Source organism: Pleurodeles waltl, chromosome 12, assembly GCF_031143425.1.
Source record: "Pleurodeles waltl isolate 20211129_DDA chromosome 12, aPleWal1.hap1.20221129, whole genome shotgun sequence".
In the NCBI taxonomy this organism is placed as follows: Eukaryota; Metazoa; Chordata; class Amphibia; order Caudata; family Salamandridae; genus Pleurodeles; species Pleurodeles waltl.
In genome coordinates, this window is record NC_090451.1 from 674,638,362 (window position 1) to 674,665,216 (window position 26,855).

Consider the following 26,855-nt stretch of genomic DNA (forward strand, 5'->3'; position numbering starts at 1 on the left):
ATGGAACATAACATTGATCACAGAATATCAAAAAGGAAATGCAACAGGTAAGTAAATCCAGATTTTCTAAAGCTAAAGATATATAGATGAGGATTTAGGAATAATAAATCTATGCTTTCCTATATGCAATGGCCTTTCAATATTCTGTTGCTTGATATTCTGTCCTCGAAAATCTGGTATCATAATATTGTTGGTGTTGATATTCAGTAGTATAAGCTGTAAAATGCAATCCTCCACTTTTTCTTGAGTTCACTGTGTTGGTGCATCCGCACTGCAAACAATGGTCGTACACTACAAATTCCTTTTATTATTTTTAGGCAATTATCTGACCTTGCGTGACCCCCACTCCCCTTTTGTGCAGGGGATGATGTGGCCAGGTGTATGCTATTCAAGCCCTCATAGTTTTATTTCTTCATGGATCATGCTTAGCAAAAACAACAGCTGTGACTATCAGTGGTTCCTTCACCCACATCCATAAACCCCATCATGTAAATGAGCATTTTATTTTTGAAGTCAAGATTTGCTCTTTTGTCATCCTCATCATCCTTCAAGTGATTAGGGGATGCACGCCATGCCCTCTAAGCACCCTCCCTATTTTAACCTCTATGTACTGCAGCATCTGTGAACAACAGCATATTGTCCAAAACACAAAATGGTGGCTGTAGGAACATTTTTCAGCCACAGACAGCCAAGCAGAAAATTTGAGAACTAATGGACTATTTACAAAATATTTATGCTTCAGTATTTGTTTGACACCTTATTGTGGTGCACATTTCTAAACTACTAAGCAGATTTTCACCAAATGTGGCATAGGCACTGTTGTTAAAATATTAGTCAACCTTAAGTCCCTTTCAAATTGGTTGTATTACAAAACTGTATTAATAATCTTTTCTTTTGTTTTGTCATATGATTTTGATTTGGTGGCCTGGTCAGCCTGGCAGGAACATTGTAATACGTCAACAGGGGGGGGTGTAACAGGCATGGCAGGGGCTTTTGGGACCGCCAAAGTCGTAATGTAATGAGGCCATTAGTCTTTTCTACCCTGGGTGGGCGAGCCTTTATAGTTGGCATTAAACTTTCAACTACCTCCTAGTTACCTTTTCGGGTGTTGTTGAGCTTTAGAAATATAAAGTGAAATAAAAAAGCTGTTTGTTCCACTCATATACATCTTAAGGCAGATCACCTTTTTGTGGTTATTAGACAAACCTGACAACTGTGTGAGTTTATCTGCCTCATTATACCAATTTCGTAGTTATGCCATTCTTAAACACCATTTACAGATAATGTAGGGGAATCACTAATTCATAAAAAATACAGTAACCAACCAATAATCAATATCACTACTCTCCTCCATAAGGTACCAGTGAGTAATCCTATTATTGGCAGCCACGTGAAATAAGTTGCTTTTTGTGGGGAAATTATATTTTCAAGATGGCTTCAATTTTCACAAAATGGGCCATGCTAGTTGCTGCCATTCCCTTAACAATACACCTCATGTTTGGCATTGGAAATGTTTCCTAGGAGGCAGACAAATTAACTCACCTAATAGCCAATATAGTGTCAGTGAGACAGGCATAGTGACCTGGGCTGATCCAAGATGTGACTAGCACCTTTTCAAAGCAATAGCCCAAGAGGGCTGACCCAAAGCAATAAATAAATGAAGGTGGCTGACAGTCAACTCTTTTTTATTTTTTCTAATCAAAACTTAAGTTCTGTGCTATGCCAGACCTAAATAAAGCATATTCAGATTAGCTTTTACGTGCAACCCAACACTGGCTATCCATTTCTTACCCTTGGGAACTCCATTCACATTCCCTACATATGTGTGGGTATTTCAGAAGGGTAACAAGAAAGAATCAGAGGATAGGGCACTTCAGTGACTAGATGGGGGCACCAGCATGAAGGGACCTTGAGAGAGAGAAGACACAGAGGGAATGGGCACATAGACAAATGGGCATTTATGATTAGAGAGAAGGAATACAGAGATGGGCAGACAGTGGGCGAGAGGATGCATCTGGAGAAAGGAAATTGATAGGCAAGGGAGCTGAATCCATGTCTGTTCCAGATAGTGGAGAGTACTGTGAAAATAGGAGTACAGACTGTTGGTGGGATAAGTGTCTGGGCCTATCATGCTGCTCTTCAGCTGTTTCTGAGTACCTTCAGGGAAATAGGACAGAGTAGACTGTTTTAGTGGATTAAAATAAATGGGGCTTTTAGGGGCATTCAAAGTCCAGTCATCCTAGTTAGAGGCTAGACAATAAGCCTATGATAAGAAGTTAATTTCAGTGCTTTATTGACCTTTTACTGATCAGCTTAGAGGTGAACACTTATGGAAAGGACATTCCAAATGCTTGACCTTTGAATGTACATAGCTCTCTCCTCAAAATAGTTATTTTTCAGGGAGTTCAAACCTATGCTCCTGGCAGATTGCTAACATGACACACATATTGTTATGTAGCCTCGTCGTCAGCTTGCAAGTCTGCTTGTGCAATGTAGAACATTTTAATTAAATGATCTGCTTTACCAGGGCCACTGCAATAATTGCAATGTGGTTGGATGTGTGAAGTTATGCTTCCATCTGAGGATAAGGCAGGCAGCATAGTTATGTGCTTCTCGGAATTTAACTATACTCTTTGCAGGAAGGCAACCATGCACTCCATTACAGTAGTTAAAGCAGAGGTCCTCTCCTGGAGCTTTTTTGCCAAATTGTGCCTTAGTTCTCAGTGTTGGAATTGGCTATCCGGGCACTGTTAACACCACAGCCAAAGGTCCAGTACTGGTGGGACATCTCTTACGTTCAGGGCAAACTCAAGCTTGGTCTAGGTACAGGTTCAAGATGATGGGAGCTTTTTATGTCCCTGTGGCATTGAACTAGAGGCCAACAAACTAGCTCTTGGACGCTCTTATGGTGGTATGGTTGCCATCAGCAGGGAAGGCCTCTGAAAGTTCAAGGCAGGCTCCAGGCAGCAAAGCAGTCCTTCAAGGTACAGCAGCAGTCTTGAAGAGTCCACAGCAGGTCACTGCAGCAGGCAGTCCTCTGAGAGTTCTTCTTCTGGTCCAGTAGTGAACAGAAGAGTGGGTCTGAAGGCCCTTTTTTATATCCTGATGGACTTCTTCTGGAAGATGGGAGAAACTTCTGGAAAGGTTCTTGAAAATACATGGCATTTCCTGACTTCCCTGCCCTGGCTCCAAGCTGGTTGCAGTGATAAAACAGGGTCAATAGGACCTTTGTGTTAAGGCAGAGCCATGGCTTTTCAAGTGTAAGTGGGGCTATGCTCAAATCCGCCCCCCCCATTCTGTCAGCAGATGGCTTATTGAGACACACCTAATCCCTCTCTTGTGTGACTGTCTGGGAGGAATTCACAAAGTCCAACTGTCAGTTACACCCAGTCATGTGACTGAAGACAGGCTTCAGACACAAAGGGCTAAGGACAGAAAAGTGACAACTTTCTGAAAGAGGCATTTTTAAAATTGCGATGAAAAATGCAATATTAAAGAGGGTTCATCATTACAATTTCATAGGTAACAAACATAAAATATCTATCTGCTCCCAGTTAGGAATTACAGCCTATTCAATGTAATAAGGAATCTCTAATGTTACCCTTTGGAGGGGTAGGTCTCAAAGTTGTAAAAAACGACTGTAGGAGTTTTTAACTACCAGGACTTGTAAAACGTAAAAGTACATGTCCATCTTTTTCATTACGTAGCCCCCCTGCCATATGGGCTACCCGGGGCCTAGGTGACTTAAATGAAATGAAAGGGGGTTAAGGTTTGGCAAGGGGGTTTAAATGCCAAAGTCGACATGGTAGTTTAAAACTTCAATCAGGCTGCAATGGCAGGCCTGAGACATGTTCTAAGGTGCTACTTAAGTAGGTGGCACAATAAGTGCTGCAGTCCCACTGGTAGCATTAAATGTACAGGCCCTAGGTATATAGCACACTACTCTACAAGGGACTTATAATTACATTAAATATACCAATCAAGTATATGCCAATCAAACAATGTCTACGGGAGTGAGGAAAAGCAGTGGTAAAGTATAAGTGCACTGAGTGCTAATGCCAACAAAAACTAAATTCAGCTAAAATTAGGGGTAAATAGGCAAAACGTTTGGGGAAAAAACACTCTACAGCTGACAGTTCTAACAGGCAGTTATACAGATCAGGAGAAAATCTCAAATGAAACCCACAGGTACCAATTATGAATTTAATGAAGTATCATCAACTCAAAATCCATATTGTATTTCATTATGGGGGTGGGGAATTTATTTAAACTTTGATGCTGGTGCTAAAAATGAGTAAAAACACTATGGCCCATATTTATGAAAACGTGACACATCAGAGCTGATGTGCCACATTTTCTGCGCCTTCCCTACCGGCACCTAACAACACTGTGCTTGTGCTGTATTTATATCATGGCCCACCATGGTGGTCGTTTGCACAATAGTGTCCAAATTGTTGACACTCTTGTTGCGCTTTGCTACACTAGTGTCAACATTTTTTAGGCTAGTGTAGCAAAGTGCAAGAAGGTCCATAGGTTTCTATGGGTGCGTCATTTTAACGCATGCTCTGAGCAGGTGTTAAAAATGACGCCAAAAATGGTGCAGTGAAATCTGTTCAATTTCACTGTGCCATTTGTCGAGCCTCCTAGTGCTGGAACGCCCCTCTTGCATACATTATGCCTGGTTCAGACATTATGTGGCGCAAGGGATTACAAAGTGGTGCTATGCATGCATTGCATCACTTTTCAAATATGGGGCAGGGGAAAGGCCACCTAGGCATAAAAAAAGGCGCTTAAATATGTCCTTGTGTCATGTTTTAACAGTAGTGTTTATCAAGAGCTTTGTTTGAAGTGTACTAGTACTCAATAACCAAATTTCTTCCAGCTAGTGGTAACCCCAGTTGCAAAATGGTAAATATCACATGTAACACAACCATAGGTACCACATGCATTAGTCAGTACCTATTTTTTTATGCACAGATGTCATGATTGTCTGCAACATCCCACTCAATACCTGGCACAATAGTACTTTTCTTTGGTGGGTTTTGTGCCCTTTTTAGCAGTGGGCTCTAAAAAGAGTTCCTTATGTCCACCTGATACTAACAGGAGCCAAAAAACACCGTCTGTAACTGACCAACTGGAAACTCCATCCCCTAGATAAGAAGGGAAAAGGAACAAGGAAAAAAAAGAATTGAGCGGATGAAGAGGCCAGAGGGCCTGTGTTTGATCACTTCTCACAGTGATGCTGCTTTATTGGTGCTTGTGGACGGGGTCTAGAAACCCACATTCCCAGATCTAATTAGACTCCGTGTGGAGGGGAAAGTCTACAAACTGCACGAGCATAAATGCAAGAAAGCATGATCTTTCCTGGTGGTGTAATTAGCAGACAGCTGTGACCCTTGGTGAGATGCCTGTATGGATTTGCTCATCAGTCAATTATCTTGTAATTCACCCCAGGAGGAGCTCAGCTGTCAAATACTGGCACAGTGAGCACGATATAAATGCACTCCCCAGCAGGAAGTGCCTTGGTGCTGCCTAGCTCAGCGAGAACCCCTGGCCCGTCAACGGGTGCAGATGGGCCATTGATAGAAGGTAAGTCTGTGCCTCGGACCTATCCGGACAGATCATTGACAGAAGGTAAGTCTGTGCCTCAGACAGGCGCAGATGGGTCATTGACAGATGGAAAGCCCGTGTCTTATGACAGAGTCGGTCTATGTCTCTGAGGCGTGAGATGCGCTAAACTCTAGTGATGGAGAAGAAAAGCCCTTTTTGCCTCTGGCCCCCTGCATCCAGAATCCAGATCCCTGAATCCCCTGAAGCTGGCAGGTTTCAGTCCTGGAGGGCCCAGTGAGGCATCCTTCTGAGTAGGTACCATTGAGTTGGTAATAATTAGCGCCTCTCGGTCGCGCCTAGAATTAAGACAAATTGTACAGTGAGCTATATAAGCGTTCTATTTATTTGGTTTAAAAGCATAACATAAAGGTGAAAGTTTGTGTGTGCCAGGTATTTCTACAATGCCACTTACTAGAGATTACCGTCTTCAGGGTGCCTGTTCCAATGACGGCCGGCGCTCCCGGATATCAGCATTACATAATTGCCGCCTTGGAAGCATTGTGCAAAAAAACACATTTCAATTTATAAATGTATTGCCCCTATTTTTAGGTCTGCCTTTTGCTAGTACCTTTTGATTTTACTAAAATCATATGTATAATAGATTTACTTGTGGGGGCTTTCAGCCAGCCCGCTACAATCACTGGTGTGTAAGTACATAACTCGTATTTTTCCTCCTCCCACCTTAGCATGAAGGCCCCCCCACTTCAGCCACTGACTAAACTCACTGCTATTGACAGCATTCTGTTCTCAAGTGGCACGTCCATACACAATGCAGTTCCCTTCCTCGCCAGCGAGTCCTACGACATGTGTGCACGTTTAGACCGATAAAAATATTATTTATTTTTTTGTAGATTGGTGAGAGCCCGACTGCTTTCCCCAACACTAACGTTTTGCAAAAAAAATGGCAGAGGAAAATAAGCCTTAACTAACACAAAAGCACAGTTAGCAGGGCCAGACGTCTGCTCTTCGCCAGTCATTGCAAGCCTCGTAGCAGTCACCTGCTGCATGTGAAGTGGGCGCTTCAGACTGACTACATGCAAACCTACAAGCAGTTCTGAGCCTCCCAAAGTTTGGTGACATATTATAGCCAGATGTATCAAAGGCTTTTATCCACTGTATGTCTGTGGGAAAATGTGTCCATACATATGGCCCTATTTATTACTGAGTGCCATCCACCGAGCGTTACTGCAAAACACATTATATTGGGTGGTGTATTCGGAATGGGGTTAAAATACATATGTGGCGGATGGGGATTTATATATGCCTGTTTTGTGTCATTATGGTTTCTATTTTGCATCATCTCTTTGGTGTCCTTCTGGTCGTCAAGGCGAGGGCATCGTGGGAAAATGTACCTACCTATGGCAAAAGATTAACTCACTCAAATTGTATCTGTCTCTGAGTCTGTTAACAAGTATCACACCAATAGCGGTATTACACTCGTATAAAGTGTTAATTGCTTTTGCCGTGAAAATACACATGCACAAATAGCTGCGCAAAATAGCCCCATAGAGAAAAATCCTTTCCTGATAAAGCAGCATAAATCATTATAACTGCTCACAATTAGCGCATAAACCACAGACTGCTGTGATCGGGGCTGCTCCAACATTTAGAAAGCGAATAGTTTCTAAAGTTATAAGTAATTGTGTGTGTTCACACAAGGACACAAGGATGCAAATGAGGCAATAAGCAAAGGATGGCTACCGGGGAGGGAGAGTGCATTCCAGAAGCCAGGTCTGCGGATTACCCACCGTGGGGAGGTACAGAGAACTCACATCTCTTATACCGCGGGGTTGCAGTGGTGTACCAAAGGCCCCACAGCCCCCAGTGCGGGGGCTCCGAGCTCCAGAGGCCCCCCTCGGCACAGTACTTTGTGCACGTGCCTGCAGGCCCCTGTGTTGGTCCAGGGGAGGGAGACCCCTACAGGCACATTCCAGGGGGGTTAAGTTTTCTTACACCACTGCATTGTTGCATATCTATGTGAGAAGGACCAAAGCACTGTCATAGTGGACTAGGACAGGAGTTTTTTGTTTACTATACTATTCTGTTACAGAAAGCATTAGACAAGGGTAGATGAATGGCTTACTGCGGCTACTGCTAGCCCCATAAAGCAAAGTGATGGGGCTGTCCGCAAAATGTGGTGAGTGTCCTTGAAAGCGCCACAAGCACATCTGCCTGCACTGATGACACAGTAGGACCACCTCATACATCTTCAAAGAACAGTGGCCGCAGCGAGGCCCCCCCTTCCCCTCCCCGCAGCGCATAAGAGCCAGGGAGAAAAGTTACAGCCTAGAAAAAAAAAAGCAAGAATGCATGTGTACCACGGGGGTCACTTCTGTTCAAAACCTAAAACTTAGCAGGTGGTCCTCTGGGAGAAGCGGAGGGAGGTGCCCCCTGGGATGAGGGCAGGGCAGAGGTGAGGATGAGGATGGAATTAGCACCTGGCCTGTGGGTGAGTGAGCAGGGAGAGAAGGGGCCGTGTCACAGTTGCTGTCAGGCAGAGGTACATCGGTGTAGTCCCTGCAGGGCAGTCACAAGATTCAAGTCAAGATGCAGAGGCGAGAGAAGATGGAAGTGATATGTTGTGAAAGAGAGTGAGGGGTGGACGGGGAGCTTCAGTAGGAGGTGTCTTGCCACTCTGAATGCTAAAGCAATTGGCTCTGTTACAATGACTATGAGGCTACGATGAAATATAGAATTATACTGTGGTACCAGTGAATTATGGGGATATTTCCCCCAAGGGGTTCTGAGTGACAACAAACAGACAGAACGAGCGAAGCTCGAGTTCTCTAAGATGTCACTCAGAACCTTGCGGCGAAGAGCATCCCTGCAGTTCGCTTTTTACCCATCTATAATTTTGTGTTATGTAAGGCCTCAAAATCATCTTACCCCGCTTTCAGACGCTAAGCACAGACAGGAGTAAAGGGGAAGCACGACATAACAGTCTCTGCATCCCATCCGAAATTAAAAACAAAAATAAACCTTACCTGCAATCCCTCACTAACCCTGTAATCCCTCACCCTCAGGATATTAGGAAACGCGATGACATAATCACGATTGGCAGAGAATCGCAATTAAGTAATTGCTATTTCTAACAATGATACATATGGCGCATTTCGCCATTATAAGTGTTTGTAAACTTAATGAATGCTCCAAATAATTGTCCAATGGAGGTTCTTTCGTGTCCTAAAAGCATCTGAAAAAGGGCTGCATCTTTCTCTGAGAGTCAAAAAGTCTTAAAAGGAATAAATACGAATAAAAACAATAGAATAGAGAATTACTAAAAACTCAAAGCTTAAATATTGTTTTTTTTCTTTTTGTTTATGTGTCTGCTTGTTTTAGTGTATTTATGAAGTACACTTCCATAAAGTTACATTTTCCTGGCGTTGCAGAAATCGCTGCCTAAAGTAAGGGGACGAAGCTAGAGAACAGACAGACAAGCTGTGGACATAGGTATGTTATGCCTGAATGGAAGAATTTTACAGCTGCCAACAGAATCACACTTCATAGGGCTGATTAAAATGTAAAGTATTTCTTTTTTTCAAATCTGTTACTCTTTTGGCTAATAATAGGGATGTGTTTTTGTTTTTAATTGTGCAAAAATCTGGCTGCTTGTAGTAGTCACTGTATTCCAATTTTCAACTACTAAGAATGCCCCACAGTTTCCTGGAAATATAGTTATAATTGTGTGCTCCATGTTAGATTAAAGCTTGGTTGCTCCACTGTTACATGCTACTTTGGGTGGGGATTTGTGCGTGCTTGCCGGACGATTAGGACAGGCTGGGTGCATCTTAGGGATGAAAAGACACATTCTACTGCGGGTTGTTAGGTGTGCAACTACTGCACCCAGTGGAAGTCTTGTGCACTGTTATTCAGACCTCATTAGCAAGCCACAAGCTGTGTACAACTTGGAGTCATGTTCACTCTGCGGTGACACACTCGTTGCAATATGGGATCCTTATGTGTGCAGTGCTGGACCAAGATTGCTGCTCACCAGGAGCATGATAACAGAAAGTAAACCCATCATGTGATGGCCTCTATTAACTGGCAAGAGTCAACACTCACTCCACATGCATCACACACTCTCAACATGGGGACATCATCTAAGCTGACAGAGACTGAAGACTAATGGAGATTGCAAATAACTAATCCTACCAAAGGATCACCGGTAGGTAGATGGGCAGTCAGGAATGTCCAGAGTGGGAGTCACAAAGGATGTTGGTGCCAGGCGATGTAGGGAGGCTACAGCCAGGCCACACACAGATGGGCAAGCAGCGCAAGCCTGCTGAGTCGGGACAGGACACAATTTGGGTGGGTGTGCAGGTTGTGGCTAGTTTTATGCAGGTAAGTGGCAGCTAGCCGAGACTGCACATAGCAACACTTGCATAGCTAGTCTCGGTTTTTAAATAGTTAGATGGAATTGCAGGCCATCAACTTCGAATATGCCTACCATATATAAAATGTAAGATAGGCAGGTGGGTAAAAATGTATCATAGCACAGAAGAAACATCTAGAAAAGAAAACCTAACTTTCAGATATCCTTTACATAAGAAATACCTTGAATGAACGAAGATGAAAATTGTTCAAAGATATATCTTGCAAGGTTAAACTGAGAAAGAACACTATATCCCTGAGAAATAAGGGCCAGATGTAGCAAAACGCCAATTTGCGAGGTGCAAAGTACGAGTCCATGCGACTCGCAATTTGCACCTCGCAAATTGGTATGCAGTACGGTGTCTCAGACACCGACTGCAACTCGCTTTGGGGTCGCAATGACCCACCTCATGAATATTCATGAGGTGGGTCGCAAATTGCGGCCCCATAGCGAGTATAGGCACTCGCAAACATGGAGGCCTGCTGTAGTCAGCAGACCTCCATGTCCGTACCCGCTTTTAAATAAAGCAGTTTTTTTTTTCTCTTTGCAGCCCGTTTTCCTTAAAGGAAAACGAGCTGCAAATAGAAAAAAATACCGAAACCTTTTGTTTCGGTTTTTTTCAGAGTAGGCAGTGGTCCATAGGACCACTGCCTGCTCTGAAAAAATAATTTTGTGAGCATTCACAAAGGGGAAGGGGTCCTGTGGGGACCCCTTTCCCTTTGCGAATGAGTTACCATCCACTTCAAGTGGATGGTAACTGCGAGTTGATTTGCGACCGCTTTCGCGGTCACAAATCAACTTAAATCGCGGTGCGAGTCGCAAATAGGAAGGGAACACCCCTTCCTATTTGCGAGTCGGAAACACATTTTGCGAGTCGGTTCCGACTCGCAAAATGTGTTTCTGCATCGCTTGAGGGCTTTTGCACCTCGCAAACGGCGTTTTTCGCCGTTTGCGAGGTGCAAAAGCCTACCTACATCTGGCCCTACGTCTTTACCCAAAGACCATGACCAACTTGCTTTCTAAGTCAAAGGCCTTTCATATAAGAGACTTTTTGGCACTGTGATTTTAATTAGTGCAGACCTATCTGAACAGAAAACTGGTAATGAGGAAACTGAGCAATGCGGAGAATAGTGCAGGCGGCCATGGAGAGGATAAAGACGAGAAGAGAACAGAGTGCAAAGAGAATGTGACCTTGTCCACTCTAACCTCTTCTATCTCTCTTCACTGTAGGCCTGAAGTTGCTGCAGGAGATTTGTACATTTTAGGAACAATTTGAATCAAGACTCAATTGTTATTTCTCAACTCATCCCTGTTCAGAGGATTGAAGTCTTAATAGGACTTCCCACTTCTCACCATGTCTCTTTAATAAATCCCCATACTTGGGCAATCATGAGCCTTATCTCTCTCCTCTTAACGCTGGCTGTACAGCTCACTCCACTGTCTCGGGCTGGAGCCGACAGCTGCACCCTGATGTCCCAAGAGGAGGTCAGCTACAAAATGGATGGAGATGTGTTACTTGGAGGAACCTTTCCAATCACCCACAGCTCAAAAAACCCTAAATGGAACTTTACTTACCCTCCTTGGTTGCCAACCTGTGACAGGTAGGTGATGTCTACTATTTATAATCTTGACATTGAAGACCTGCCGCATGTCCAAAGGTGAATATGCATATATTTCTCAGCCTAGTCTTCTTTGTATGATAGACATTAGGGGCTCCTACAATTGACCTCACCAGTGTACACAGTGCTGAGGGGTTTGGTGTAAGGTAACGGAGTCTTCCACACGTGGGTCACTGTGTAAAATGACATCAGCTAGTTTGAGATCAAGTCATGAAGAATTATGTTTTTTGTCCTTTTTTGAGTTACTCATCTTTCTTGGGAAAGTCATATTCAGCTATGAGGGCAACAAGAAAAGGATGGTGTCCATCTCTTCCGGTTATGTTCAAACCAATGTGTCAATTTCTGCAAGTCACATGAACAATGTGTACAGAGCCAAGGGCCATATCTACAGTGCCCTCATCACTGCTGCAGGACTTACCTAGAATACTTTGTCCCACTCTGCAGACCACGTCGGACTCGATGAACCGGCACTGCCAGCCACATCTGGAGTACGCTGTCTGATATGGGAGGAGTCACTTTGATTAAGAAACAATGTGGTTGCAGACCCACCAATATCTGCCACCTGTTGCAGGATTTCATGTGGTAAATGTGGCACTGGAAATGGTCGACTTAAGGACTCAGAGCAAAGCTCTTAGGTTAAAGTGGTTTCCAACCTTTAAACCCAGCCAGGTACTGGGACTACAAGGTACCAATCATGGACCAAAAGGATGCTTTATGGGCACACCAATGGGTCGTGGTTAGTCAATGCTCACAAACCACTTGTCGTATCATGGTCATCATTTGTAGGCAAGTAAGGGGCTATGTATGTTCTATGAGGTGGCTGCCCTAGCTTTGCCCCCTAGCTCTGCCTCTTCCTAATAGTGAAATGCTAGTTTGGGCCTTATTACTGAAACAAGTAGCTGTCTCTAGCCCCAAAATAATGTGCCCCGAAATAAGAAATTATCATCAATCAGCTTTAGTATAGTGGGGTCAACAGAGAACTCAAAGAAACTAAAATTGCAGACTAGGAATAGTCTAACCTGTATTTCATCAAATTTGTAACCGGTAACAGAGTTATGTAATTATGACTTGTTTTACCACCATGAACATTTTTGGCAGCATTATCTGGGAAAACATGTAAGGAGTTTCCCTGCCCCCTAACACTGAGGGGTGGATACTCCCAAAACGAATACGGGTTCCCTCAAAGGCATCCCCAGACGAAGACTGAAAATAATCAGGCAAAGTTGCAGTGCTGTTTAGTGTGTCATAGCTTCAGGAAGCTCAGTGCCACTGTAGGGTCATAGCTTCAGGAAGCTCAGTGCCACTGTAGGGTCATAGCTTCAGGAAGCTCAGTGCCACTGTAGGATCATAGCTTCAGGAAGCTCAGTGCCACTGTAGGATCAAAAACTATTGCACGAATGTCGTTCTGAACGAGAAACTTTTGTGTTTCAAGGTTTTTTTGCTTATTATTATTTCTAAATGAGAATGAACCCCTACCCACTCTGGCCTCCTAGCTTATCCCTAGAAATGTGCCGTGCAAATTCTATTTTCTCCACAAATTATGCTCAGTTTGACTAAATGTGTAAACAGTGAATAGGTTCTCGACAGTATGTGGAGCAACTCTCGGTTTCAACAAGTAGGTCGGGGGAAATCGGGAGGAATGCTTAATTTGTATAAAGGAAAGCACCAGGGCCCCCGTCGGAAAGGGGGGTGGGGGGGACTACAGCTTGCCCCATCAATTGCCCCTGCCAGCACTGCAAAATACAAGCAACACAACTATTAACATCACACCCAACAAGTGCGGCAATCCAGACTATTCCAGTTCACCCTAGACTCTATGAATGGTGTGGACGGCCGGTATTATTTATTTTTAATATATATTGAATTATTAAACAATCTGTTGGGTGCATCTCAAAATTAGACAAACTACCCGGTAACGTGGTGGTCTGTCATGAGTGCCAGTATAGAGAATTAACTTCCGGTTCGGAGCACTTATGGATGACTAGGAAGAACAGTCTGCAGGAAGTAAACAGAGAAATGGACAAGCTTTTTCAGCACAGAGCAAGGGTCTTCAAGCTCTTTAATGCCAGGCGTATTCCTATAAAATAATTCACTTAGGTCCCTCTCCGAAGGTGAAAAACATAATTCAACACATTTATTCCATATAATGTAAATATTGCAAGCAATTTGAAAGATGATTTTAATTCATTGCAATAAACGCATACGCTTTCAAACAAGTAAGCAAGTAAAACATCTCAGTGGCACTTGTGAGTGGAGGGGCATTTTATAAATATTCCAAAAACAAAGTTCTGTGTTACTGCTTTCTTACAATAAATTCCATACAGTCAAAAACATTTTGTAAGCAAATGATCAAAATATGTGAACAGTTTCAGAGAGTGCTAAAGACGTGCTGAGAAAAATGTAAGTTCTTTTTCACATACCCAACTGGTCATGTGTGACACCTGTAGCCAACCAGGAGGTTTTAGGCAAACTTACTTTGAATGCTGGTACTTTTGAGCCCATACTTGCATAGTTAAACACAAAACTACAAGTCCCAAAATGTAGTGCGCATTGGCCAATATTAAAGGATAAGGCAAATGTATTGTTCAAGCCAGATTGGCCCTCTGAACATAGTTAACATGTTGATCAGTTTGGTGATGTCCAGTTACTCATGATATCAATGTCCATAGTGCAGGGGAGAGATGCTGTGCACCACATGTACTGCTTCCTGTGTATATCTCTGCATTATCTCCTGGCTCAAAATTCTATGACTCTGTTTCTTATTAGTATCTTAATCAAATACTCCTTTGTTGAGCCCTCGTTTTATCACATCTTTTTAATCATGTCATACTTGATGCTGCAGATTTTATATCCCCAGCTATGTCTGGGCGCAAGCCATGGCCTTCACCGTCAATGAGATCAACCAAGAGCAGAAACTTATGCCGAATGCCACCCTGGGGTTCCACCTCTATGACACGTGCCTGTCCATGGAGCGGCTCCTCAAGGGATCCATGTGGATGCTGACAGGAAAGCAGGTGCCGACACCCAACTACCGCTGCCAGAGCCAACCACCATTGGTGGCCATCGTTGGAGATTCCACCTCAACCCGATCCATCCCCATGGCCCGATTGCTGGGCCTCTCCAGGCAACCACAGGTAGAGTTGAGCCTGTATCATTCGGATTTGGAATGTGATGTGGCTGAGTCTGGTGCAATAAGTTCAGAGTTATAAGGATTATATTTATAGAGAGGTTATGTTTGGCTATTCATCTGAAAAATGAGAGAAGGGTTAATCTCTCTCTCAAAGGTTTGAATTAAGAACAGGTAAGGAAACAAATAAAACTGAATGAGGTGATTTTTGTCAGCGTAGGAGAGGACATTGATGTCATGGGAGTGTATGAAGTTGGCCACTGTGGAGCATTCCAGCCTGATATGCCAAGCAAGGTCCTTTCCGAGCCGTAAGACTAGCAACCCATGACCAGTTTCAGACTATTTGGACCCATCCAGTAAAGTACAGCGTGTTTGCAGTAGTACAGCGAGCATGTCAGAAACACATTTTTTTGTTAGCTAGGGTTAAGAGCGGTTAATGGATTGTGATGAGGTGTTATTTAAGGAGCTGGTTCTTTAACTCCTTTCTAATTTTGGACAGCCTTGATGGATACAAGGATGTTGTTACAGATCCTGGGTGCAAAGACGGAAAAGGCCAGCTGTCTTGTTTTTTCACTTAGTCTGCTGTCAGATGGAAACCTGGCTGTGGATTTGCCAAAAAATACCAGAAATGGAGAGCTTGACAGCAAGATAAGTGGGGGTGTTGGTTGCGATGACTTTGCAAATGATGCAGCCAGTGTGGATGCTAAGGGTAGCACATTAGTTTGATTCTTGGTTATTTCCACAAAAATCTAACCTTTGGGCTTTTTCAGGTCAGTTATTATGCATCCAGCCCAATGTTGAGTGACAAGCTCCAGTTCCCATCCTTCTTCAGGACTATTCCCAGTCAAAGAACTCATGCACTTGGAATTGCTCAGTTTGTGGTTCACTTTCATTGGACCTGGGTTGGGATTCTTTCCACGGATAACGACTTTGGTGAAGTGGGTTCTCAGATAGTAAAAGGAGAACTCCAAAAGTCTGGAGTTTGCATTGCATTCCATGAGATAATCCCACTTGTTACATCAGTTACAAAAATCAAAGCCATCGCAGAAGTCATCAGGAAGTCTTCTGCCAATGTCATTATAATGTATGCCACTGAACCATACAGAAGTCCGGTGATAAATGAACTTTCAAGACACAATCTTACTGGCAAGGTTTGGATTGATGCAGAGAACTTGCTATTTGTTGTAATTTCTCCTACAAAGGAGGTTGTCAACATGTTGAGTGGCACATTTCGGCTTGGAACTCAAGACAGAGAGATGTCAGGATTCAAAGAGTTCCTTTTGGGTCTCCATCCATTTGCCACTCCCAATGACATATTTTTGAAATCATTTTGGCAAGAGGCTTTTGGATGTCAGTGGAAAAGGCTACAGAGCACCGTGGACCTTGAAAGCACGGATCGAATAAATAGAACACAGTGTTCTGGTGCAGAAGTCCTTAAAACGCTCCAGAATCCAAGCTTTGATAGACCAGATCTGAAAACCAGCTACAATATTTATAATGCAGTCTTCATGGCGGCACATGCACTCATGGACATGAATACCTGTGTGCCAGGGCAAGGACCCTTTTTCAATAATACATGTGCTGCTCTTAGCAACTTCAAACCTTGGCAGGTAAGAGGTGTCCGCTGAGAAGATGGTAAGACTAAGGGGGGGTTGAGGCATGCTTGTTTGGTTCATCTTAGATACTCCCATTTTAGCATTAGAAATAAACATTACAGTTTACATTATTTTATCAAGCACATTTAGGGACTTCGCAGTGAGTAAGGAGGGACTTATTTAGAGTTTGGAGGATGGGTACTCTGTTGAATACATCATAAAAGAAGGTGTATTCCTTGGCAAGACGATTGTTTTACAGAGTCTAAAGATCGTCTCATTTGTACCATGCTATACTCTTAAGCAGAGGCTATATTCCCAAATTGGATGTTTGAGCAGAGTTTAAGATGGCTGTTATAGTCAGTCTTGTTCTTGGTTCACCCTGGCTCTCATGGACACAGATGTGCTTGCCTTTGGCATGCATTTTGCATGCTACTGGTACATCTGTGGTGAACATGTACTGTGTGGACATGCCCAAGACAGCTACTTAGCAGATGGATCTAAATTGTGTGATGTAATAATGCCTGATGGTGTTTTTATGAATCCATTGCTCATCCCTCAATGATAAGGGGTTTAGTTTGCACATCATGAGTGCCTGCTCAGAAAGATACATAGCACCCACTCTTAAGGCTGCTTTCACTAAGTTGCAGCTCATTGATATACTGAACTGCACTAGTCCTTCCTTACTGTCAGTAAATGGTAATGTTTGTGGCAATGACCTATAGAAAACCAATCAAACGTTTCTATACTGCCTGCAGTGTGGATGGAGAGGGCAATAACTTACCTTCCCTGGTCTTAGGTATTATATATAACAATATTTCTCATCTAGATACCAATCATAGGCAGTCGTAAACAGCCACAAACTCAACTGTGGCATACCTCAGAGGTTGAATATGTTCCTCCAATTTATTTAATATAAACATGAAGTCTCTGTGCAGGATGCAAAACAGAAGGGTTAAGAATACACCAATATGTTGATGATGTCAACATTTCCAATCAGATATTAAAATGCTCTATTATTAAAATATCGGTAGGTAAGCTCTCAACCTAGATGAATGCATTCTCTCAAATATAATCCAAATGAAACCTAGTGCCTACTACTCCACTCACCACCAGAGCAGTGCTACACGCACCGCCACCCTGAGGATTATGAGTCCCCTCTCTGCCAGCTTTTACATGGCAGTTTCACCGTCATGTAAAAGCTGGCAGAGACAGTGTGCCGGGGGCCCCTGCACTGCCCGTGCACTTGGCATGGGCAATGCAGGGGCTCCCATTCCCAGCCCTGTTGCGCTTTTCACTGTTTGCTAGGCAGATAGTGAAAATCGTGACGGGTGCTGCCGCACCTGATGCACCACAACATTGCTGCCAGCTAAATTATGAGCTAGCGTCGATGTTGTGGGCTGTTTCCCACTGGGCCAGCAGGTGAAAACTCTATTTCTACCCGCCGACCCAATGAGAAATTCGTAATGGGGCCCACGGTAAGGCAGGCGCATAGGCGGCAACCAGCCTGTGGGAGTTTGGCGGACGGGCTTTTCCATCCGCCAAACTCAAAATGAGCCCCTTAATTCCAACTCCATCTCCTAAGGAATCTTTTGGAAATAGCTTTTCTACAGGTCACCCCAAGGACATTTGCCTTCCTCTTCCTCATTTTTTGACCCTGTTTTTGTTGGCTTTAGGACTCTGTGCACTTTACCATTGCTAACCAGCGCTAACGTGCATGTGCTCTCTCCTTAAAATGTGGTAATATTGGCTTATTCACAATTGGCATATTTAATTTACTTGCAAGTCTCTTCTAAACTGCACTGGGGTCCAAGGGTCTGTAAATTAAATGCTACTAGTGGGTCTGCAGCACTGACTGTACCATCCACTACAGTAGCCTGGAAACATGTCTCAGGCCTGCCACTGCAGAGCCTATGTGTGTCTATCTGTGCAGTTTTAAACTGCCATTAGCGCCTGACAAGCGTTCCCACTTGCCAGTCCCAAACCTTCCTTTTTATTACATATGTCATCCCTATGGTAGGCCCCAGTTAGCCCCAAGGGCAGGGTGAAGTGTATTAAAAAAGTTTGATATGTACTTTTAAGTTAAACATGTTGTTGTAGTGTAAAACTGCTAAAATTATTTTTCACTACTGCAATAGGTTAACATTAGGGGTGCTTTAAAACATCCTTTAAGTGTAACTTTAAATTCAGATGAGATAGAAATATCGAGTTTGGTGGCTGGACTCACAATTTAAAATCACAATGTATGGTGAAGGTGGATTTTAAATTGTAAGTCTGAAAAGGCCACTTTTAGAGAGTTAGCATTTTCTTATTTTAACCATTCTGTGCTTCTGTCGGTCTCTGAATATACGTCTGAGGTAGGTGATAACTGGGCTTTGTGCATTCCATGTAGACAGTCACACACAAAGTGAGCCTGAGCATGACATTTGCATCCTGATGGCCCTTCACCAGGCCAATGGACCTTCTTTGGCTAGATGGGAGGGAGAAGCTGACATTTCACCTAAATAGGGCTGTGCCTGTCTTCACACAAAGGGCTACATAATCCACTACAGAGTGTCTGGAGCCAGGGAAGGGAGGCAGGAACCTTGTGATCTTCAAAGGCCTTTTTGAAGTCTCCCGCACTTCAAAGGCACATTTGGGTATAAGTACTGGACTAAAACCCCACCAAAGGAGAACTCTACTAGAACGAAGGACATTCTGCCAGGAAGGACTGCTGTGCTGTCAGTAGGGACTGCCAATCTGTAACTGCATTGCTGTGTTGGCCTGATGATTGCTGTGTGCTGTGTTGTAGGAGGGACTGCCACTTTGCTACTTGCTCTGCTGTGTTGGCCTGCTGCTTCTTGCCTGGAGTGAGAATAACTGAACCTGTTCTCTACATCCTTTAACCCAAGATTATTACAAGAGCTTGTTGGCTTGCCCCTTCTTCTCCTGCAGTCTCAAGGACATCAAAGATTGCCTGCAACTCACCTGCCACAACACCTGGACTCTGTCATCTGTGAGTCTACCCAACCAAGTGGTGCCACCCCAGTCCTGGAACCTTGGGTGTGGGCCTAAGATGCTCTGTCTTCAGTGGTTTTCATCGGAACCATCACAGAGCAATGCAAAGCCCTGCAAAGCCGCACTGCAGAGCTTCACTGGAATTAGTGCCCGGTGATGGGAAGCCCTGCAAAACCTCTCCGCACAACTTCCCACGATCGATGCAAAGTGATGCTAAGCCCCGCAAAGCCTCACCGCACAGCTCCCCGGGATCCACGCAAAGTAACGCCAAGCCCTGCAAAGCCTCGCCGTGCATCTCCTTGATTCCGGTGCTGGGTGGCAGAAAGCCTCACAATGCAACACCCCACAGACAGTCCCAAGTGAGTACCTGTAGCTGCCCCATGCTCCATCGCGGTCGGCCTGAACTTGTTGCTTTACCCCAGTCCAGCATGACTCGATAACAACCACTGGCGCTCTATGCTTCTATGCGCAATTTTCACCTAAATCTTTAAAATTGCATATCTCAGGATATACTCTTTGGATTTATGTTGTTTTGGTCTTGTTTTATTTTTAAAATCATAATCTATTTTCCCAAACTGGTGTGGAGTCTTTTGTGGCATTTTCACTCTGTTATGGTAATTTAAGTGTTGCACAAATATTTGACACATTGCCTCTTGAGTTAAGCCTGACTGCTCTGTGCCAAGCTACCAGAGGGTGAGCACAGGTTAATTTAGGTTGTGTATATGACTTACCCTGACTAGGTTTGTTGTCCTTGCTTAGACAGGGGGCACACCTCTGCCAACTAGATACCCAGTTTCTAACAGAACCTAAAAACCCTCCATCCCATGTGGGGAATTCAGAACTATGGTACGATTCATGGTTCTCTCACTTGTAAATGGAGTGATGCATTATTCACAGGCCTGCCCAACAATGCCCAGATCTACTTGCACTTTGTTGCATAGGGAGGCAAAGGAGAAAAGAAATCAGATCATATTGCTTCAATACTGAAAAATCTTCACTGACTCCCTTTTGAAGCCATTACACAATCTAAGGGAGCGTGCCTTACATTTAAAGCCCTTCACATAGACCATGCCATCTTCTGCAAAGAGAAATTGACTCTCACTGGAGGAGAAAGCAGAGCCAGAGACAAATTATGATTAACTAGCATTGGAGTTCCATGAAGTCAGAAAAACAAAAACTAAACTAAACTAATACTTCTCATGCATGGCTCCCAGACTTTGGAATATGTTTTTTTATGGTATAAGAGCAAATGAATCCCTACCTTCCTTCATAAGAAACTTGAATATCTTCATATTCAATTCCTAGCTATAAATTTCCACTAACCCATCTATAAACTATTGATTTCTGTGTTTTCTTCTAGCGCCCCTACCTGATTTGCTAAAAAAATGTCTGAAAGAGTTGAAGACTCACCCCTTTAAAGAACACTACCTGGCATTGCATTAAGCATCCTCAACTCAGACTCCTCTTACTCACTCACTTTAGGGCTGTCTTTGACCACGTAAAGCACTCCGCTGCCTTTTGGCTAAGTTTGCGCTATAGAAATACCATGTACATTCATACATACATATATAAATACATACATATATACATACATACATATGTATATACAAACATACATACATGTGTGCATACATATGTACATATATGCATACCTACATATGTACATACATACATACATATACACTACTGGTTCTTTAAATATTGTTAGCTGCTGAATGTGACCAACTACTACTCATAAACTGACACATTGTGTCCCATGTTAACTTTAAAGTTCTCTGCTGCCCATGTGACCATGTACATGCTATATAAATATTTTTAATATCTATAATATAAATAATTAAATACATATTGACAAACTACGCCATTTGATGACTTACTTTCTGGACCTGACAATTCCTTAATATATGAAGTCATTATGCACCTCCAAGCAAATTAATTATTCATTAAGTCTGTAAACTTATGTATATAACTATCAATTACTTATTATTAATGTATTCAATTGCAATGTCTTTATGATTTGTACGTCATTACAATTTTTATTCAAGTTTATGATTTTGTAAAAGAATAAACTGTTAAGAAATTATATAGTAAAAGCAAATATGATTATTGTGAGAGTAAGGGAGATCAGCCCCTCATTCAAAATGAGAAAGCATCAACTCTGACAGAGAGTCCACCGGTCCTAGGTCTTCTATTTCCAGGCAGGGAGATGAAATATATCAAATATGGGTGGGGGGATTGATGTTAGCATTTGAAAAAAATTCCAAGGCAATTAGAACCACCTCACTCATTTCCTCTCTTTTTAGTTCCTCTATTACATGAAGAATGTGAGATTCAAGAACAGGTTTGGGGGTGAGATATCCTTCGACAGCAATGGCGACCCACCTGTCCTTTATACAATCTTCAACTTGCAAGTAGGAGTAGGTGGCACCACCCATTCTGTGATTGTGGGGAGCTTCGATGCTGGGGCACCTGCCGGGCAGCAACTTCACGTCAATAGGAGCGCCATCCGCTGGAACATGCAAAGGACCGAGGTAAGTCACAGTCAACATGATGGAAATGCGGCCTTTCAAGCCCCACTAGACAAATCATGCACAGTCTTTGAGGACCCTTCATGATCGGGCTTCTGCTTTACTGACGCTGCCTCCTTACACTTTTGCCTCTTACGCCATTGAGAAGGTCCACAGAACACATTTGTTTGTTATTTGATGTTCCATCTTGAAAGTTTCCCCTATAACTATTATTAGGGAATAATTTGGTTGAAGTTTTCTCTGTTTCTCTTGCAATCATCATCTCAAGTGTAATCAGCAATATGCAAATTTCACTCAATTTGTTTTCGCGTAATTACGTGAAATTTCGGGAGAATTACAGAAAATGGAGCAACCTGAAAGCCCCAAAATTTTGTAAATTACACTACATAATTTGAATTTCGCCCGGGCCTGGTTATAATTCCAGAACAGTCAGGTGTCTGTGCATGTTTTTCCAGGTAGGAAATTTTGTCAAGCCATCACTAAAAAAATGTTTGTGCTTCATGCCATCACCTGTGATTAATACGCCTATGCGAAGAGCAGTGGTGTGCATTTTATTCTGTGTATCCAGTACTTAATTTGTAAATAAAAACGTGCCGGTGCTTGAAGCTCTCCTCTGAAACACGCGGCTGCTGCCTTTAAACGTGCCAGTACAGAATAGTGTAATCCTGAAGCCATCTCGGGCCTCTTTAATCCATTTACAGCTACTCCCTGCCCCTTCAGCTCACTCTTGCAGCTTTCTGCTTTCTCGCTTTGTGACGCTTATCCGTTTTTCTCTTCCTCGTCTTTCCCATATGCGTCGTTTACTCGCAGTAAATGCTTGAGGCAGAAAAATAGGCGCCAGTGCCCGGCACCGGAAACCACCGGCTCAAATTAAGCACTGCGTGTATCCTGAGGGCATAAGCAGGAACCACAATGCAGGCACGTACACGAACAACAGTGCAGCCACTGCAGATGTCGGCCAGGCTATCTTTCATCAGGGTTGCTTGCCCCAGATTACTGATGGGAGGTAAATATTGCCTTGGAGATCACCAATCTGGTGGAACCACCCACTCCCATCCTTGTTGTGACAGTAGGCGTGAGTGGAGGATACCGCGTGGACCTGACCGGCCACATCTGCCATCTTGTTTGATGTTTCTACTGCACCTGAATGGGGAGTGGGTATAGCATCATGGTCTTCAAGTGGGGGAGCAAAGTCTGTGTAATGGGATCATCTTGCCACTAAATCTCCTTTGCCCCCATTGCCGGAAAACGTCTCCTTTCCTAATAGGCTTAAAATAAAAGCCGCTTGTTTCGAGGTGCCACTCTGCCTTCTTGAAAGTACGACAATCAGATCATATAGAAGCATCACAAAGACGAGTTGCTAGTTGTTTGCCTGTTAATGTTATGGTTTTAGTACCCTGACTATGTTTTTGTAATGCACACATTTGAGCTGCTCATACCTGGCCCCATAATTGTGGTATGTGCTGCTGCAGTGTTCCCAAGCTAGAGCAATGCACAGAGAGGAGGGTGACTGACCTGCACCTTAATAATGTGCATGTTGAGCCTGCAGCCCAGCTTCTGGAAAGTCATTGTCTTGTGGGGTAGTCGATAAACACAGTCCGCTTCATTAGTTCATACTTCCTTTAAACCACTGTGTTTGTGGACCATTGACCAGGACTGACCACAGCTCCTCAACACCGCGCTTCCACCTGGAATGTCACCTTCCGTCATTGGATGACACTTACATTAAACTAGTCTGTTATGAATACATTATACGTTCATACGTTAGACCACATCTGCATTGCAGTAATGCACACCTCCTACCACATGACCACATGGTCAGTAGACAACAAGCCTTAGCAAAGCCAACAGGTCTGGCTTGCATTTTAAGTCCAGACTAAACTATTTAAAAAATGAGGGCTGCATGGGGAAAAAGACAAAACACAAATGTACTGGATAGAATGCATCTCAAATAGAAACGAAACAAGTAATAATTCGGTACATATTTGGAATGTAAAGTAGTCCATTGTGCATTATACTTCAGTCACTCCAAAGGGGCAGAATGATGCACAAAAAAGCCAATAGCATTAAGTGAGATACTCCTCTGGGTAGACCTGTGTGTATTTAAAAGAACGTTTAAGATCTAACTATTATTTTTATAGTTATTGTATCTTTTGTAATAAAGTTTGTATGTTTCTCAAATCTTAACATAAAATGGCAAATCAGGTTGTCATTGGAAAGTGGTCTGGGGTTGATAATCCACTTGTTGGTAGGGAACACTTCTGGGTCATTCAAGGTGGGCCATTTATTTTTGGGATGTGGTTGGGGTGATTTGCTTTTGTTTGGTCCTGGTCTGTATTAGCGCATGTGAGCTAATTACGATGGAATATAAAGCACCCAGTGAAATTAACAGTGATTCAAATGCATTTAAGCAAATATTTTCAACAGTGTTTTATTTATTTCTATATGGGCCATTTTTAGACCATGGAGGGCAGCTTACCAGACCAACAGAGGCCCTGCCTTGTGATCGCCCGGTGGAGAAAGTGTGCAATATTTTGAGATCCTTGTCTGCTAGTGGGGATGACACAGAGTTCACAGCACCATCGGCAGAGAAGATGCACCCTTAGCAGATATCTATGCTGAGCAGGCACCATGTCCTTGATCCCGTCCAGAATACCTTTTTATTTTAGTGAAACAAACTTAATGCAATGACCCTGATGCCCAGGGAGCTTTTTCACTATGCTTGGGATCCTCCATAGGATTTCCCTGTCTGGCACTGCTTTAAACAGGATTTGTTGACTATTACCTCTGACTTGTAGGGCCGGTGGCAGCCACCAGGTCATCCTTTCCTTTGGCCAGCTGGGGTTCAACCACTGGAAGCTGCAGGTTCCTCAACTCTAAATTGGACACAGAAAAAATGAGTTTTGTGGTGGGAGGAACAGTGTCAATTTATGGTGGTGATCCAGTCACGTCAAACTCTACATGATCCCCTTAGTGTGCAGAGAGTGAGATAAGAAAAGAGTCCTGATTGGCACCACAAGATAACACATTGCAGATCACAACAAATGGACATGGCACTCACTACCTGTTGGATGGTGAGTGTGAGCTCGGAAAACATACCCATTCCTAGATCCGCAAGTTCACACATCCGCCAACGTCCCAACTTTTTAACTAGACAACAGAACCTCTGCTATAGCACACATTTCATTAGATGCCTTTCTGTCCACCAGATCTCAATGAGATCTTTCAATTGATTACATTTCTCCACTAGATGACATATCCAACTCCAGACCTCATCTCATTGACTCTGTCCCCACAATTCATGCAATACAAACAATAATGCAGAATAAATAGAATTCTTCACCTCACTTGTCATTGTTTACAAGTCTCATTGGTTCTACAGGTGCCCCATTCTGCATGCAGCGAGAGCTGTGCCCCTGGATATAGGAAAGCTGCTCAGAATGGACGACCCGCCTGCTGCTTTGACTGTGTCTTGTGTGCTGAGGGAGAGGTCTCAAATGAGACAGGTAAAGGACAAGTATACTATTATTGTTTTAAAGGCATTTCTGCTCTTTTATGATAGGCAAAGTGGTTGTATGCTCTATTCTAGGTTATGTACACAGTATTCTGCAAAAATAAGATTAGTTATATACCTTCAGTTTTGTACATAATGGAACAGTTGATTAAAATGCTGTTAAAGTTTTTGACCTTTCTTCCAGATTCAGGGACATGTTGGCGGTGTCCAAACGACCAGTGGCCAAATGAGAAGAGAACAGCATGTGTCCCAAAAACAATAGAGTACCTCTCTTATCAGGAGCCGCTTGGAGTTGTGCTTTCTGCTATTGTAACCTTTTCCTCCATCTTGACAACAGCCATTTGGTTATCATTCTTCAAGAACCGGCATACCCCTGTTGTCAAAGCCAACAACCGGGAGCTCAGCTACTTTCTCCTGGGAGGCATCCTACTATGTTTTCTCTGCTGTTTACTATTCATTGGAGAACCTCAGAAAATCACTTGCATACTGCGCCAACCTACCTTTGGAGTTGTATTCATCTTCTGTGTCTCTTGCGTCTTGTCCAAAACCATCATGGTTGTCATTGCCTTTAACGCCACAAAGCCTGGCAGTAACATGAGGAAATGGCTGGGTCCACGAGTTACTGTGGTTACTGTTTCTGGATGTACATTTCTTCAAGTCCTCCTCTGTGCTGCATGGCTGCTGAACTGCCCGCCTTTCCCAGAAAAGAACATGGAACTGAGGACTGGGACAGTCATCTTTCAATGCAATGAATGTTCTAAAACTGCTTTCTGGTGCGTGCTGGGTTACATGGGGGTATTGGCTTGTGCCAGTTTCGTGGTGGCCTTCCTTGCCCGAAAATTGCCAGACAACTTCAATGAAGCCAAATGGATCACCTTCAGCATGCTTGTGTTCCTCAGTGTGTGGCTGTCCTTTATCCCAGGCTATCTGAGTACCCACGGGAAATATATGGTGGCGGTAGAGGTCTTTAGCATCATATCTTCTAGTGCTGGGCTTCTCACCTGTGTATTCTTCCCCAAGTGTTTCATCATCATACTGAGACCAGATCTGAACACCAGAAGGCATCTGTTTGGAAAAGGAGATGGGAACACTCAGAAAATAAAAGCCATTTAAAAACCTAATTCATTCAATGTAAGCGTAATGTTTTCAATAACTCAGATTACAGGACTCTTGAACCAGTGACAAATGCTTTCCTAACTTCTCGTTATGATTCACTTTGCATAAAAATTACTAGACCTGGGAGAAGTTTAAATTACTCCTGGGCAGTTTGAGTACTTTGAAGAATTTAATTTGACTTTTGGTATTTGAAATTCCCAAAATTACTCTAATATGTCACTTCGTGTAATTACAAAACATTCTTGGTAAAAATCTATTGTGAACATGCCCTTTGTGGTAATAATTTACTGCAAGCGCACGAGAACACCATAACAAAAACTGCTGCTGTTTTTGGTCCTTTTGTTTTTGCACTTTTTTTTAGCACAAAATACACCTCAGCC

General features: G+C 43.2%; 1 protein-coding gene across 1 annotated transcript; it reads left to right on the top strand.

Moving 5' to 3' along the window:
* LOC138267185 (extracellular calcium-sensing receptor-like) lies at positions 1-26,472 on the top strand. Its single transcript, XM_069216035.1, has 6 exons — positions 1-47; positions 14,444-14,735; positions 15,499-16,338; positions 21,621-21,848; positions 25,228-25,351; positions 25,544-26,472. Exons 1-6 carry the CDS (start codon positions 1-3, stop codon positions 26,470-26,472), a joined length of 2,460 nt encoding a protein of 819 aa, XP_069072136.1.
* Positions 26,473-26,855: the final 383 nt, after the last annotated feature.

Excerpts from the sequence above, each read along its gene's own strand:
- LOC138267185 (XM_069216035.1), top strand. The coding sequence starts at position 1 with ATGGAACATAACATTGATCACAGAATATCAAAAAGGAAATGCAACAG. Across the intron at positions 14,736-15,498 it reads GCCTCTCCAGGCAACCACAG|GTCAGTTATTATGCATCCAG; the intron begins GTAGAGTTGAGC and ends GGGCTTTTTCAG. Across the intron at positions 25,352-25,543 it reads AGAGGTCTCAAATGAGACAG|ATTCAGGGACATGTTGGCGG; the intron begins GTAAAGGACAAG and ends CCTTTCTTCCAG.